The following is a 14,327-nucleotide window of genomic DNA, read 5'->3' as shown; positions in this document are numbered from 1 at the left end:
TTATGATGATAGCATGATTCTTGGAATACATGAGAAAAGTGTGTTTTTATTTGCGTGATGATGCAGTAAAAGGGAAATATGCTTATCACACACAGAATTTGGTGGGTAACTTGACTAAGTTGGGGAATAGTATGTGCATACCACTGATAATGTCTTCTGCCTTGTCTATAAATGAAGAATCCCTTTGACAAATCATCATCATCGTCATCACCACCACCCCCCCACCATCATCATCATTTTAATTTGAATATCTCAGATTAATCTGATTTGAAGTTAATTTAAGAGGAAGGCCCTTATCAAATCAAACCATAACAACAAGCATTATTGAACATCTACTATGCTTGAGGCATCTAATCTGTAAGTTGTGACAATTTATTTTTAAGACACAATTTGCTGTGGTAATTTGATATGTCAAGAAGCAACTTTTGTAAAGCTGCCCCAGAAGGATGGATCCCAGTTGCACAAGATGTCAAAGGCTGTGTGAACATGGAGATAACTGGCTCTATGTGGATGTCTCTCATTTCCACATTGTTCAGATCCTCTGCCAGAGCAACATATTGAGAGTCTTGACTTTTCATTGCAAAATATTCGTGGTAATTTCATGCAGAAATAAGATGTGTTTATTTTTCATTGTTGTCCTCAATAAGGGGTGGTTGCTTAGGGTAGACAAAATTAGTAATCAACAGTTACTGGATTCTATCACTGTTGTTCTCACAGATCTGCTTTGTGCCACATGCTAAGTGGAGGCGTGATTTACATGGCATATTATCCATGGCATCAACTCCCTGCTATGCAAGTCAAAAGCGTCTATGGCAAGCCATCGGACTGTACCTCTTACTTCTTTCCCTTACTCCATCTCTCTCATACATACATTTCCCCGCATTCTTGTTTCTGCTTAAGAGATGAGGTACAGTGATATATGGAAATGTCTGTGTGTACATATGGCAGAGCTGTTATCCTGAAGCTACATGGTGCCAAGCCTTGGCTCATGTACAAATATCACTTGTAGGGCTTCCACTCTGTTCAAAATTATAACTCATCTCCCTATGGACAACACTCTATGGCATACATGTAATCTCATGAATCATTAAATAATATAATTATTAAATTCTATACTTCTCATCTATTTTGTCATCTAGTAATCAGGGGTTATTTTTGGTCTCCCAACATGGATACAATGTTTTAACTATTTTGCCATTCTAACAAATGTAAATATCCTATATACAGATTAATTTACTTGGCTAAGTTTTTGTTCTTCTTGAAAATTTAGGATATCAGATAATGTAATTTATTGACAAGAATGAATCCACCAGCAGTATGGGTTATAAGCTTGGGTATATGAAAAAATCTGCTAACTCCTTTCCTTTCCTCCTTCCTGCTTTTGTCAATCTTCTACTGCAATTAGTAATATTATCTTTTTTTTGAACAACTAAAAATCAGTTATCCTTTGATAATCTTAGAAATAGTTTTTTCTTCAACATTAGCATTTGCAAGGCCATTGCGTTTGAAAACCAAGAAGGCAACTGGCATTCATTGGCTTGCCTTGGTTCCTTCTGCCTTGCATTTTACTTTCGTAGATTGCTGAGTTTCTTTTATCATCAGGTTGTGTGTGTGTGTGTGTATGTGTGTGTGTGAGTGTATGTAAGCAAGGGCTATAGGAACTTCTTTTCATCTTTTGGGTTATTTCTGTTTGATGCCACATATATAATTTTAGGCCTAACTCATTTTTCAAACTAGGATCTGTAAATGCTTCAGCAGCAGCAATTCAGTGATTATATTCAGTCTCTCTGAGAATGTTATTTAGGGCAAAGTACGTTCCTTGGGGGTAGTGATAGCATTTTGACAGAGCTGAGCCATGTATGTTGGGAATTAGTAGGAAGGAGGTGAAGTATGGCCAAAGTGTGGAGGGCCTTGATTGCTAAACATGGGTGACAAGGGGGACAGGTGGGAGCTCCTGGGTGCTTTTGTAGAAGCAGTGGCACTTGACAGATGGAAGCAAAGTCCCGGATATGTTATGGGGAAGAAGCTCTGAAGATATGGAGATCAATTAAGAAATTAAGAAATTTCTGAAAATTTAGGTGTGGAATGACCCCACCCCACCTTCCATGCCACAGGCCATCCGGAGCCACCAAGCAACAGCTACACAGGTTAATGACATCTGAAACAGCCAGCTGTTTGATATCTGTTGCATTACTTTTCAGTTGCATTTTATATCACATTGATCTGTGAAACTGTTTCAGTACAATCTTTTTCAAAGTGAGAGAAAGGGAATAAAACGTTAATAGGAAGAATACTTTATCATGCCTTCTTCTTTTTCTTGTAACATTATTACAGTCTTATCAGCAATTCTAGCTTGCCTCAGATATTAATACAATCTTTAAATAGTCTACTTCCACTTATGCTGACTCTGATATGACTCAAAGCAATGTTGTCTGTCTGGAGACACCTTAGAACTGAGCATAAAAGCAACTAAGAGTGGATGATGAGAAATTTTGGAGTGGGTACAATGTATATTATTCTGGTGATGGGTACCCTAAAAGCCTTGACTTCACCACTATGCAATATATACATGTAACAAAACTACACTTGCACCCCATAAATTTATACAAATTAAAAAAGAAAAGCAATTAATATAATTGTTAAACACAAAAATAGGTGTGATTCAAAACTCATCTTTCTTTGAAGAGCATATTAGATACTTTCAACTATTTATTCTTCTTTCCACCTAATCCTTCTAATAGTGAGGGAAATAAAGAAGGCTCACGCATCCCTTTAACTGAATATTCTCCAATTGTATGCATTATTTTCATAGCTACATAAATGTAATGGTAAAGTGAGATGGACAGCTGCTACCTTGCCCTGCAATACAGAGGTAGTGAACTTGATATAGTTAGAGGAATCTATAGGTTTAATATGTGACAGACTCCAAAGCACCAGAATTTTACTGTGGGAGGCACCTATGGGGGAAAGGGATGGAGGCCTGTGACTCACATTGCTTGGAAGGATCTCTTGAGTATCCTGGTTAGAAGTCAGAAGAATAGCAACATGTATGATCTCATGACCTAGAGAAGAGGATGACAGAAAGATGTGGAGATTGCTCCTAAATACTGTGAGGCTTTTTAGCACACTCCAGTGCTTTTTTCTCTTTTCCTCTGGAAAAAGATTGAAATAACTGAAGGGTATTTTTTTTTTAGTCTAAAGGTTTACTTTCTAAAATTAATGATAGTTAACTGACTCATTACATGAGTTTTGGAAAAACAGGAATTACACAAATGTACTCCTACCTATGATGTAAAAGTACCAGTCAAACTGTCCACATTATTCAGAACTACAGTAAGGTATACAAAGTATTGGATTCCCAGGAGGGGAGAACAATATGGTCAAATAAGAATATGTTAATTTTTATTCAGTGCTAGGTGAATGTAAAGCAAAGTTTTATTTGCATTTTTACCAAATCTGGAGACATGCCAGATGATCTGACTTAAAAGGTTGCCATGGAATAGAAATGATGCTTAGTCTGGTGATTGGCAATAGCACCTCAAAGAGATAGCAGGTATCCTTCCCAGCAGTTGTGGATATTGATTGGCTAAGAAGCTGCTTTGCACATGGTCAAATCTACATAGTGTGCTTCAAGGTGAACAGCAGCAGGGAGATATTAATGCAGAGATGGTTAATTATTTTCTTGAGCCATGATGGGTTGGTTCGCTAGTTCATAAGTATGAATAATCAGTGTTTGATACTCCACACTCTGGTGGCTGAAGAGTCAAAATTTGAATTTTCCAGTTTATCATTAAGGACAAATGTCAGGAGAAAGTCAAGTGGTTGTGTACACATAGTATTTCATAAAGAGAAAACTTTTTAAAAGAAAAGTTTAAAGTTATGTAGCATATGCTAAACATTTTAAATCAATTATACATTTTCAATTTTGCATCATAGTTTAGTTCTAAATTCCTATTTAAAGCTCTAATAGAAAACACATGTATTTATGCTATCCTGTGGAAAGAGATGGTAATTTTTTGATTATTCTCTAATCTCTTCAATTTTGGAAACAGTGTATTGGTGTAATTTTGGGAAGTTTTTATTTGCAGTGTCAAAATTGTAACCATTGTTTTCATCTATATTGTCAGACCACTGATTTTTCTGCTAGGGTAATATAATTTAACCACAGCTTAAGTGTACTTATTGGAAACTGAGAGATTACTGTTTTACTTAAAATGTGTTATATCTTCAATTGACAAAACTTGCCATTTAAAGTAATATTTCAGAATATTACCTCTTAGAATAGTTGCTTTCTATGCATAATACATAGAAGGAAAAAACAAGGCTGAAGAAAATACTCTTCCTGCGTTTAGAATAAACACATTTCATAAAATCTGGCATAGATCAGGCCATTTCATTTGAATTTTAGTATATTTGAATTCTTGCAGCAATTTTTCCCTCACAACTAGACCAAATATGGAATACCTAATTCCTTCAGCTTTAGTTTGTTTTGGGACTAAGTAGTCTCTGATATAGTTTGGATGTTTGTCCCCTCCAAATCCCATGTTGAAATGTAATCACCAATGTTGGAGGTAGGAATTGGTGGGAGGTGTCTGGCTCATGGGGGCAGATCTCCCATGAATGGCTTGGTGCTGTCCTTGTGTTAGTGAGTGATTCTCAAGACATCTGGTTGTTTGCAAGTGTGGTGCCTTGTCCCCTTCTCTCTTGCTCCTGCTCTTGCCATGTTACGTGCCTGCACCCCTTCCCCCTCTGCCATAATTGGAAGCTTCCTGAGGCCCTCACCAGAAGCAGATGCTGGAGCCATGCATGTACAGTGTACAGAGCCATGAGCCAATCAAATCTCTTTTCTTTATAAATTACCCAGCCGTTTTTTTTTTAATAGCAATGTAGAAATGGCCTAATACAGTCTGTAAGCAAGGTTAGTCATCTTCCTCTCACACTGAGGCACTGACTTTGTTGTGTTTCTTTTCGGTTCCTTACTGCCTAGCTCAGGGGTGGGCACACAGTGGGTGCTCGATAAATGCAGACTGAAGAAATGAAGGAGACTACAGTAAAGCAGGCCAGTTTTAAGTGGTATTAGTTAGTAATGCTGCTCAGCAAGGTCAACACTGGCCTGCTATCATGTGGACTCCATTATCTCTAAGTCACCCAAATCACTGAGAAAAGCCAGGATGCCCTTTGGCTTTAATCATTAATCTAGACAGTCAAAATAAAATAAATACCATTCATTTCAAGCTGGACTGTAGATATCTGGCTTCAGAACAGCATCATATTCAACAGGTAGCTAAACTCAAGGACATGTTTGTTTCAAGTATTTTTTGGGCCCAGTAGCTCTCACTCTGGAAATTGCATTTCATAAAAATCCAGGGATCTTGCCAAGACTGCCTATCCAACCAGCAAGCTCAGGGATGGCATGAGAATCCAAGTCATGAAACACCATGATTTTGAACCATCATCCCTGAAATACTATTTTGTTACAATCAAGATAGAAACTAAGGGTAACATAAGACAGATAATAAAATTTTTAAATCTTAAAACTAGTAGTTAGAAGATAGCAGAAATAGCTCTCCGTAAAAACACAGATAAAATTCCAAAGGTCAGAAAAGTCTGCAGCAACTCTCCATGTGGAATCAGAGCATGGGTTTAAACCTGCAAATACATTTGTGGTTACTTCCTACCTTAAATACATTGATAGGGAGATCAATGACCACATAGATAAGGTCTCCAAGGGCAAGACTGGCTATCAGCGCGTTGGGGCCATTCCTCATACATTTGTTCTGGTAAATGATCCTGAGCAGAGTTGCATTCCCCACCATTCCCACGATGAAAATAGTACAAGATATCACAGTGTTAATGTATTTGAAAGCTGAAGTAATTTTAGTCTGCTGTGGGCAATAGTTGTGCATTGAGCCATTGCTGGGTAGGACCAAATTAGTGGGTTGATGAGTGGTAACCAGGAAGCTGAGCTCTGTGCCACGAAAAGTGGTGAAATCATCCACATGGTTGCTTAGATTTGTGCCATATCTCTCAGGATTATCACTGATTACACATCCAACAAGTGCCAGCCAAAAGGATGCCCTGAGGCAATGGGTTTCCATCTTGAGGCAAATTTGAGGAAATATCTCTTATTGCACTTGTGCTGCTTTTACACCTTCACTTTTTTTTTTCACCTGAAACAAAAGGAAAAATAATTTTTGTTACAAAACCCAGTTGCCAAAAAGATCATAGTCAATGATTATTTATTGATTCAATTAAAATGCAGGATATATTTGGTGATTAGATAAGATGTATGTATATCAGGTTACCCTATGACAGAGCAAAACCAGAAAAAAACTGAAGCTCTATTAGGGCAAGCTCTATCTCCTCTATGTCAGTCTCCATCTCCATCTCCATCATCTCCATCATCTCCGTCATCTCCGTCTCTGTCTCCGTCTCCATCTCCATTTCCATCTCTATCGCTATCTATCTCTGTCTCTATTTCCATCTCTAGCTCTATCTCCATCTGCCTATCTCTCTAGCTTTGTCTCTCTCACTCATCTCTATACATAACTATACTTATATCTACATCATAATATGGATGAGGCTATGTCAGTTTTTCCTTTAAGTAGTAGTTACTTCTTTCTCTACATTCAGGCTGATAAGAACCTGAATTACAAAAATCTTCAAGAGTTGAGATACAAACATATTTTTTAATGAAAGAGAAAAGGCATTACATGCTGAGTAAAGGGTACAGAGTATTGAGGCATTAAATAAAATTATCGAATGTAAAAATTCAATCTTCTAAAATGTGTGCTGTCTTACATATGATAAATAATGAACATAGGAATAAAGTGCAGCACAGGTAGCCATCTAAACTGTTATGAAATGTTAATCAGAACTCTGGTTAATACCATTAACACATCTAACAATTTTAATTTCAATTAAGAATGAAATAATTGATAAAAACAAAATATTTGTTTTGAAAACCTTGATGATTAATACATAAAATCTAAATTTTCTACAGGAGTTTTTTTGCTTTTTCATTTCTCAGAAATTATCCTCACAATGCGGTATTTGTCGATGAATGAAATGGGAGTAATGAAATTTCCCAGGCTAGTCATAGTATTTGGTTTTCCAAGGGACATCTGTCCCCATGCTATCTTTTAACCATCCTATATAGCTACATTTATTTTATGCCAGTCACTGTACTCAGTACTATATGTGCATGATGCCCTGTAATCCATACAATGGACCTGTGGGGTAGATCCACGGTTCAATTTTGAAGATAGGGGAACAGAGGCCCAGGAGGGTGAAGCAGCTTGTCAAGGCCACAGGTGATGGGTGGCAACACTGCGATTCTAAGGCAGGTCAGTCCAACTCTGAGCCGGAGCTGTTAACCACTAAACCATCCTGTCTCTCATTCTCGTGCTTTATTTGTATGTAAAATATTTTAAAGAAGTCTCCAGAGTTTAGATGAAGCAATAGACTCAGGAGGGTGGTTAGACATTTTCAAAGACCATCTGGTGTGGTTTATCTATTTATTTATTTATTTTTAAGTCACTTGCAGAGAGCAAGTGGTCCTTCCTGTCCAGGAAGTCTAGGAGACCTTAATAAGGAATAATCAAAGATAACTAAAAATAGCTCATCCTATTTCAATATTTTATATATTTCCCTTTCTGTAGGCTTTTATGAATCTTCAAATGAAGACATAATCTGATTTATGCAATGGTGCGTGTACGTGTCTGTGATGTATATACCCAGGTCATAATTTAATCTTAAAAAAAATTGAGTCCTGGCTGGGTGTGGTGGCTCATGTCTATAATCTCAGCATTTTGGGAGGCCAAAGCAGGAGGATCGCTTGAGCCCAGGAGTTTGAAACTACCCTGGGCAACTTAGTGAGACCCTGTCTTTACAAAACATGAAAAAGATTAGACAGGCATGGTGGCGTGTGCCTGTAGTCTCAGCTACTTGGGAGGCTGAGGTGGGAGAATCACTTGAGCCCAGGAGGTTAAGGCTGCAGGGAGCTATGATTGAGTCACTGCACTCCATCCTGAGCAGCAGAGTGAGACCCTGTCTCAAAAAAAAAAAAAAAAAAAAAAATTAAATAAATAAAAAGTAAAAAAAAAAACTGAATCCTTTTTCTGAGTGTATTCAAGGTTGATATTAACCACTTTTAGGAATTTTGACAATTATCTTGGGAAATCAGTAAAGCTTAGGTTTGGCCAATATGTGGATAAAATAAGATTTATTCAAGTTGTATAGAAAGTATAGGGTATATATAAAGTGCAAGTATTGGATACTTTTGCCTTCCCCAGAGATTTCCCCCTGAACTCTGAAATAATAATAGTATTTACATATAGTAGCTTACTATATTGTATCTGTTATCTGCCTTGAGCTTTACAACTCTAGGGAGGCAGGAGCAGTATCTACATTTTACTTATAAGGAAACTGGAGTCTTGAAGAAGTATTTAGGTCAAGGTTTCAAAGCCAAGAAATGGCAGGACACATAATTTTGCTTATAGGACGACTCACTCTGATTAAATGGGAAAAATATCAATTTTTCAAGGCTAGAGGCAGGCCATGTATTTGTCAGCTCTGACTAGACTTATTTATAAACAGTTTGCAGTTTTTTCCTGCTTCTTATAATCTGGAGTGAGTATCTGGCCAAAAATTGATAGACCTATGAAATGACACCATTTCCATTCCAAAGGGAAGACCAGGACTCCAAGAGAAAAGCTTCTTGTCATCCTCCTCTTTGGATCACAGATATGGGGGGAGAAGAAATATTTTCATATCTTGTGCTGTTTAGTGACTAACGTCTTCTAGCTTCCCAAATGAAAGGGAACCTTCAATAACAGCTTTCTTAAAAATGAGAGAGAGAAGGCCTTTTGCAGAAATGGAATGGCTCTCTGCTGGCTACAGTCGGCTGGGAACTGACCTGTGAACCGACCTGGCTACAGTGGGTACTGCTGTACTCATCAGAGGTCTCGTGGTGCTTTGAACGTTAGCATGCTGGTCTGCTTGGTTAGCTGATTATGGCAGGAGGTAAGGCCAACGCTGTGGGTTCTTAAGGCATGAGAGCCAGTTATCATTAAAAACCCCTTCCTTCCTCCTCCAACAATGACACCACCACAGAAATCATTTCTGATGACTTCTCTGTCAGCTCTCCACACATGTTAAGCTGCAAAACTAAGGGATACTTGGTAAAGGCCTGTGGGTGTCATATTATCATTGGCCGAAAAGTACAAAACCAAATGAAAGAAGCCCCTCAACTGCAGGTTCTTCCAAGGTGGGTCTGTAGCTCATTTCCAGGAATCTGAGTCAGGCTGTGCTGTGAATCATCAGTCATAATCAGCCATAGCGCTAGCGAAGCATCTCAGGTTCAGACCTGAAGGGCATGGTCTATAGATTCAGCATTCTTCCTGTTTGGAATCTGAGAGTTTGGGGAGTGCAAAAACTATTATTAAGAAAGAGGACTGAATCCTTATGCTTACACTTTAACCATTTAACATATGAGACTCTCAGGATCAAAGTTCACCTGTAATTGGTAATTTGGAAATTTAGACCTTATCAAAATGGCATGAGTTTAGAGCATTCAATTTACATGAAATGACTGCCAAGACGTTTCTCACTTAGCTAACACATAGACAACTACAGGTGGAGGAAAAAACAAGTAAAAGTAGGAACTTTCTACAAGTTTTCTGAGGTTTTGCTCTCCGGTTAAGAAATGAGCAACTCTCCTTAGAGACAACGCCTGACTTTAATATGCCTCCCACCCCCAGCTCTATCCGGGGAGAGCCATTAGGATGATGTAAACAGAGGATGATTATCTAGAAGCAGCCCTTGTTTTCTGCACGTGAGAAGCAACAAGTGTCCTTTAAAGGAGAGCACAGAACAAAACGCCCAGACCTCCACAGGCAGGTTTCCAAAACTAGCTACACAGGGGGTTTTCCCAAACACCTCAGTCCCTCACACCGAGTGCCCTTGGCTACCCTTGGCATACCCAGACCCAGATGTGGGGGAGGAAAAGCAAGCCAGTAAGGAAAGGCTGTGGAGCCAACTTCACAAGTAGGCGCTGGAGCAAGCCACAGAGCTTGGTGTTCCTCAAAGTTCTTGCATGCCTGGGGAAAAGGGGTCACCCAGGGAAAACTATTGGGCTTCCTCTTCCTAAAACTCCGAATCCTAAATCCTAACGTGGGGAGGTGACGTTCCCCGAACCCTACACGTTCCCGGAGCGCACCCCTCACGGAAGGTGCCCGCCTCCCCGCGCGCCCTGGGGCAAGTGGGTGCCAGCCCTTGCTGCCACGGGTCGCCCAAGCTGCAGGGCGGTCGGGCCAGAACGTTTCCAGCTCTCGTCTTCTCCCGACCGAGGGGCCCAGGCAGCGTCTCCGCCATCCCCGCACCCGCCCCAGTCCCAGTCCCCGATAGGAAAGACTTGCACCGACCGTGGAGCTCGGCGGGCGCAGACAGCTGCCTGGTCCGCGCGGCGCCTGGGCCAGAGGAAGCCGGAGCCGGCGAGGGTGGGTGGCGCGGAGGGTGGCCGGTGTTCCGGGCTCCGGCACGGCTGCGGCTCCGGCTGCACAGCTACCCCGGCTTCAGAAAACTTCCTGGGCACTGCTTCTCCGGGGGAGGTCTCGCTGGGACCCCAATCCCCGGCGACGAGCGGGTGGGATGGATGAAGCCTCTCCACCGCCTCTCCACAATCGTCAGACCAGCGGGATGACTGTACGCGCGCGCGAGGGCTAGCACGAAAAAGAAAACTCCGGAGGAACACGCCTCCAGTCTGTCCTCCCCGTCTCCTCCCAAAGCTCCAGACCTTCCACTCCACTCCGGGACCGCAAGAGCGTCCTAACCTTCCAGCTATCCTGGGACGCAGCCACTAAAAAGCACAAAGCTGCCGCCCCCTTCCAGGCCCTGAAGGGCAGGAGTCTTTTTTTAACTATTTCCTTCCTGAAAGAAGAGGTGGGGGATGTGGAGGAGAGAGGGTAGAGTTTGACAGACAAGACTCAGAATTCCGAAAGGCCTTGCAGAGGAACCCATCCTCTTAGTGCAGGCAGATTTGATCTGTGATGGAACAACTGGACACAGAGCCAGGGCCCACGGGTGGTTTCTTCTCTGTCTTCCCTGCACCCTTTGCTTGGCTTGCGTGCTCCCTCTTAAGCTTAGAGGCCGTTGAGGAGCCGAAGTGGACAGCAGTTTACTGGATCAGGTGGTTTGCTTCTAACTTGTCCCTTGTAGCCAGCATCCCACGGCTACAGACCTCCAGCCCAGGGCAAAGAAGGAGTCTCAGGAGAGACTATGGAAGGTTCCAGTGCGTGGCTCTGTGAAACCTCAAGAAATTCAAATAATGAGGAAGCAGACCTTACAGAAAGTGGGTCTCAACATCTTTATCATGGCAGATACTTTATCCTAAATTGGGGGTGGAAGAGGAGATGAGGGACAAAGTCCACTGCCTGTGACATGTGAGTAAAAACTGGGGGCTCCTCAGGGAAGGCCTGCCTTGGAGTCCTTCAGTGCACTGCTAGAGTCAGCACATTGTAGAAGTGTGAGGTTGGAGCACTGGTCATGTTATATCCCATGCTGTTCCGGTTATCTGTTGCAGCTAAACAAATCACTATAAAACGTAGTGGCTTAAAACAACACTCATTTACTCTGCTTATCAGTCTGCAGTGTGGGCAAGAGCTTGTCTGGGACAGCTCGTTTTTGCTCCATGTAGCAGGGGCTGGAGGATCCACTTCCAAGATAGTTCACTTGCTTGGTGTTGAGTGTTAGTTTTTCTCCACGTGCGTCTCTCCACAAAGACTTGTGGAGACTTGTGGTTTGGGCTTCCTCACAGCATGGTGGCGGGGATCCAAGAGTGAATGTCCCCAGAGACAGAAAGTGGAAGCTGCCAGTTTGTTAAGGGCTGGGCCCAGAAACTGGCACCGTGTCATTTCTGCTCCATTCTATTAGTCAAGCAGTCACAAATCCCAGATTGAAGGTGAGGGTATATGGAGCCCAACCCTCAATGTGAGGAGTGTCAAAGAATTTAGGGACCATTTTGTAAAACCATCGAAGAGATCTACAGAAAACCACCATTGAAAGAGGCCTTAATAGTCATCTAGTAGGGTTAGACTAGGTGTTACCCTGTGCATTAATCTTACAGCTTCTCTATGAGGGAGAATCAGCCAACCAGAGTAATTAATAGCTTTTATAAGTGCCATCGTTTACATTAAAAAAAGGTGACCCTTTGGGCATGTGGCTTGGCAAGGTGACAATATTTTCGGGAAAGAAAAACTTACTGCTTCCTCCCCAAAGAGGCAGTTCACAACTTGGCCTATGAAACATGTGCTGGATTTCAGCCTTTATTCACTCTGTGGCCAGACACACTTGGACAGTGCGTCACCTGCATATCTGAATGTGTCAGTCTGTCCAGTCTTTGCTAGAACACATCCATCAGGCCCTACCTCTTGAGAAAGCTGATCTCACTGTGGTGTAGGACTAGTTACTAAAAATTCTTCCTTCACACCTATTAGGATAGCCATTATAGTAAAACAAAAGCAAAAACGCAAAGAACAAGTGTTGGCAAGAATGTTGAGAAATTGGAACCCTTGTGCATTGCCAGTCTGAACGTAAAATATAGTGTAGCAGCTGTGGAAAACAGCATGGCGGCCCTCCGAAAATTAAACATAAAATTACCCTATGATCCAGCAATTCTACTTTTTGGTATTTACCTAAATAATTGAAAGCAGAGTCTCAAACAGATATTTGTACACCCATGTTCATAGCAGCATTATTCAGAAAAGCCAAAAGGTGAAAACTAGCCAAAAGATGGAAACAATCCAAATATCCATCAATGGAAGAATGGATAAACAAAATATGGTATACACATGTATGTATATGTATATAAATACATGTACATAACACAGAACATTATTCAGCTTTAAAAAAGAATGATATATGCTACCACATGGATGAATGTTTAAGATATTATGTTAAGTGAAATAAGCCAGACACAAAAGGAAAGATAGATATTTTGTGATCCCACTTAGATGAGGTACCTAGAATAGTTAAATTCATAGACACGGAAGGTAGAATAGTGATTACCAGGGGCTTGGAGGTGCCGAGGGGAGAATGGGGACTTACTGTTTCATACGTTTCAGAGATTTAGTTTGGGGTGATGAAAAAGTTCCAGTGACGGATGGTGATGATGGTTGCACAACAATGTGAATGTACTTAATGCCAATGAACTGTACACTTTGAAATGGTTAAAATGGTAAATTTATGTTATGTATCTATTACCATAATAAATTCTTCCCGACATCAAAATGAAATCTGCCTCTATACAGTACCTGTTGATCTGCCCTCTAAATTCATAAAATGAGTTTACTGTCTCTTTTAAGATCTTTAAACATAAATAAGTGTATTTATGTGAATCATCAGCATAGACCTGCCTTTGTAAGAGAGTAGGATTGCCTCATTCTAGATGAGAACAACATAAATGTTCTCATTTTCTCATTTTCTCAGCTTTACTTGGGGAAAATGACTTCAGGGGATTCGAATCAGTTTTTAGTCAAGTTAACTTTACCTCCAGTTACCCTTCTCCCCACAGATAATACTTTATATACTTGCCCCAACTCTATATTCCATGCTTTTTACTTTCAAAGAACATAGAATTAATATATTTGACTAAGCTTTTCTACTTGACTTCCAAAGGTTATTTCTTTCCCCTGGAAAGTGGGTTGGATGCAGATTTGCAGGTTTTCTGGGTTTCGAGGAAACTATCCTGATCACACTTGACTTCTGGTTCAAGTAGCTCATTAAGTGGAGGATTACTGTAATGAACTTATCTTGGCATCATGTTAGTATTGTATTGATTTCATGAACAAAAATTGCTGAAGATTAAGAAGTACTCAATATAGCACTTAAAAACCATTTTTTTCATGTGTCCTTGGGGCAAATGTTCTTCTGAATTTAAGTTTCTTGATTTAAATTTGTAAATCCATTTCGCAGTTGCTAACTCCCAAGATCATCAAACTTGAAATGCAGTAGTGGTTTTGAGTCTCACAGTATTTGCTAGAGATGTTGTGTTCACGGTTAAGCTCTCTAGGAGAAATGAAACATGAAGGTTTCAGAGAAGAACCACAAAGACTGGTTGTGAGAGTAAAGGCAGAGAAATTGGGGAAATGTATGTCAGAGACCTGAAACTGTCACTACAGCCTTCTCATTGGTTTGTGCTGTGGCCAGGACTATTGGCAGCAAACAACACCTGTCTGGAGATGAAAAGACAAGCCCTATTAGTTGAAGATCCATTTTTAATTAAAACTGACTAGAGGCAATTTGTTTTTGAAGTAAGCACAGTCGTGTGC

General features: G+C 40.6%; 1 protein-coding gene across 2 annotated transcripts in view; it reads right to left on the bottom strand.

Annotated features, from left to right (window-relative positions):
- Positions 1–10,754, bottom strand: part of EDNRA (endothelin receptor type A) — a 64,141-nt gene extending 53,387 nt beyond the window's left edge. For both annotated transcript variants that reach the window (XM_003257784.3, XM_030816213.1), the window contains exons 1-2: positions 10,425–10,754; positions 5,679–6,170 (exon numbers count right to left, since the gene is read on the bottom strand). In XM_003257784.3, the coding sequence (XP_003257832.1) occupies positions 5,679–6,098 (420 nt within the window). In that variant the 5' untranslated portion in view covers positions 6,099–6,170; positions 10,425–10,754. The remainder of the gene's footprint in view (positions 1–5,678; positions 6,171–10,424) is intronic.
- Positions 10,755–14,327: the final 3,573 nt, after the last annotated feature.

The sequence above is a fragment of the Nomascus leucogenys genome, chromosome 7b (genome assembly GCF_006542625.1).
Source record: "Nomascus leucogenys isolate Asia chromosome 7b, Asia_NLE_v1, whole genome shotgun sequence".
In the NCBI taxonomy this organism is placed as follows: domain Eukaryota; kingdom Metazoa; phylum Chordata; class Mammalia; order Primates; family Hylobatidae; genus Nomascus; species Nomascus leucogenys.
The sequence above is the reverse complement of the archived record's forward strand: the minus strand, read 5'-3'. Positions and strand labels throughout refer to the sequence as shown.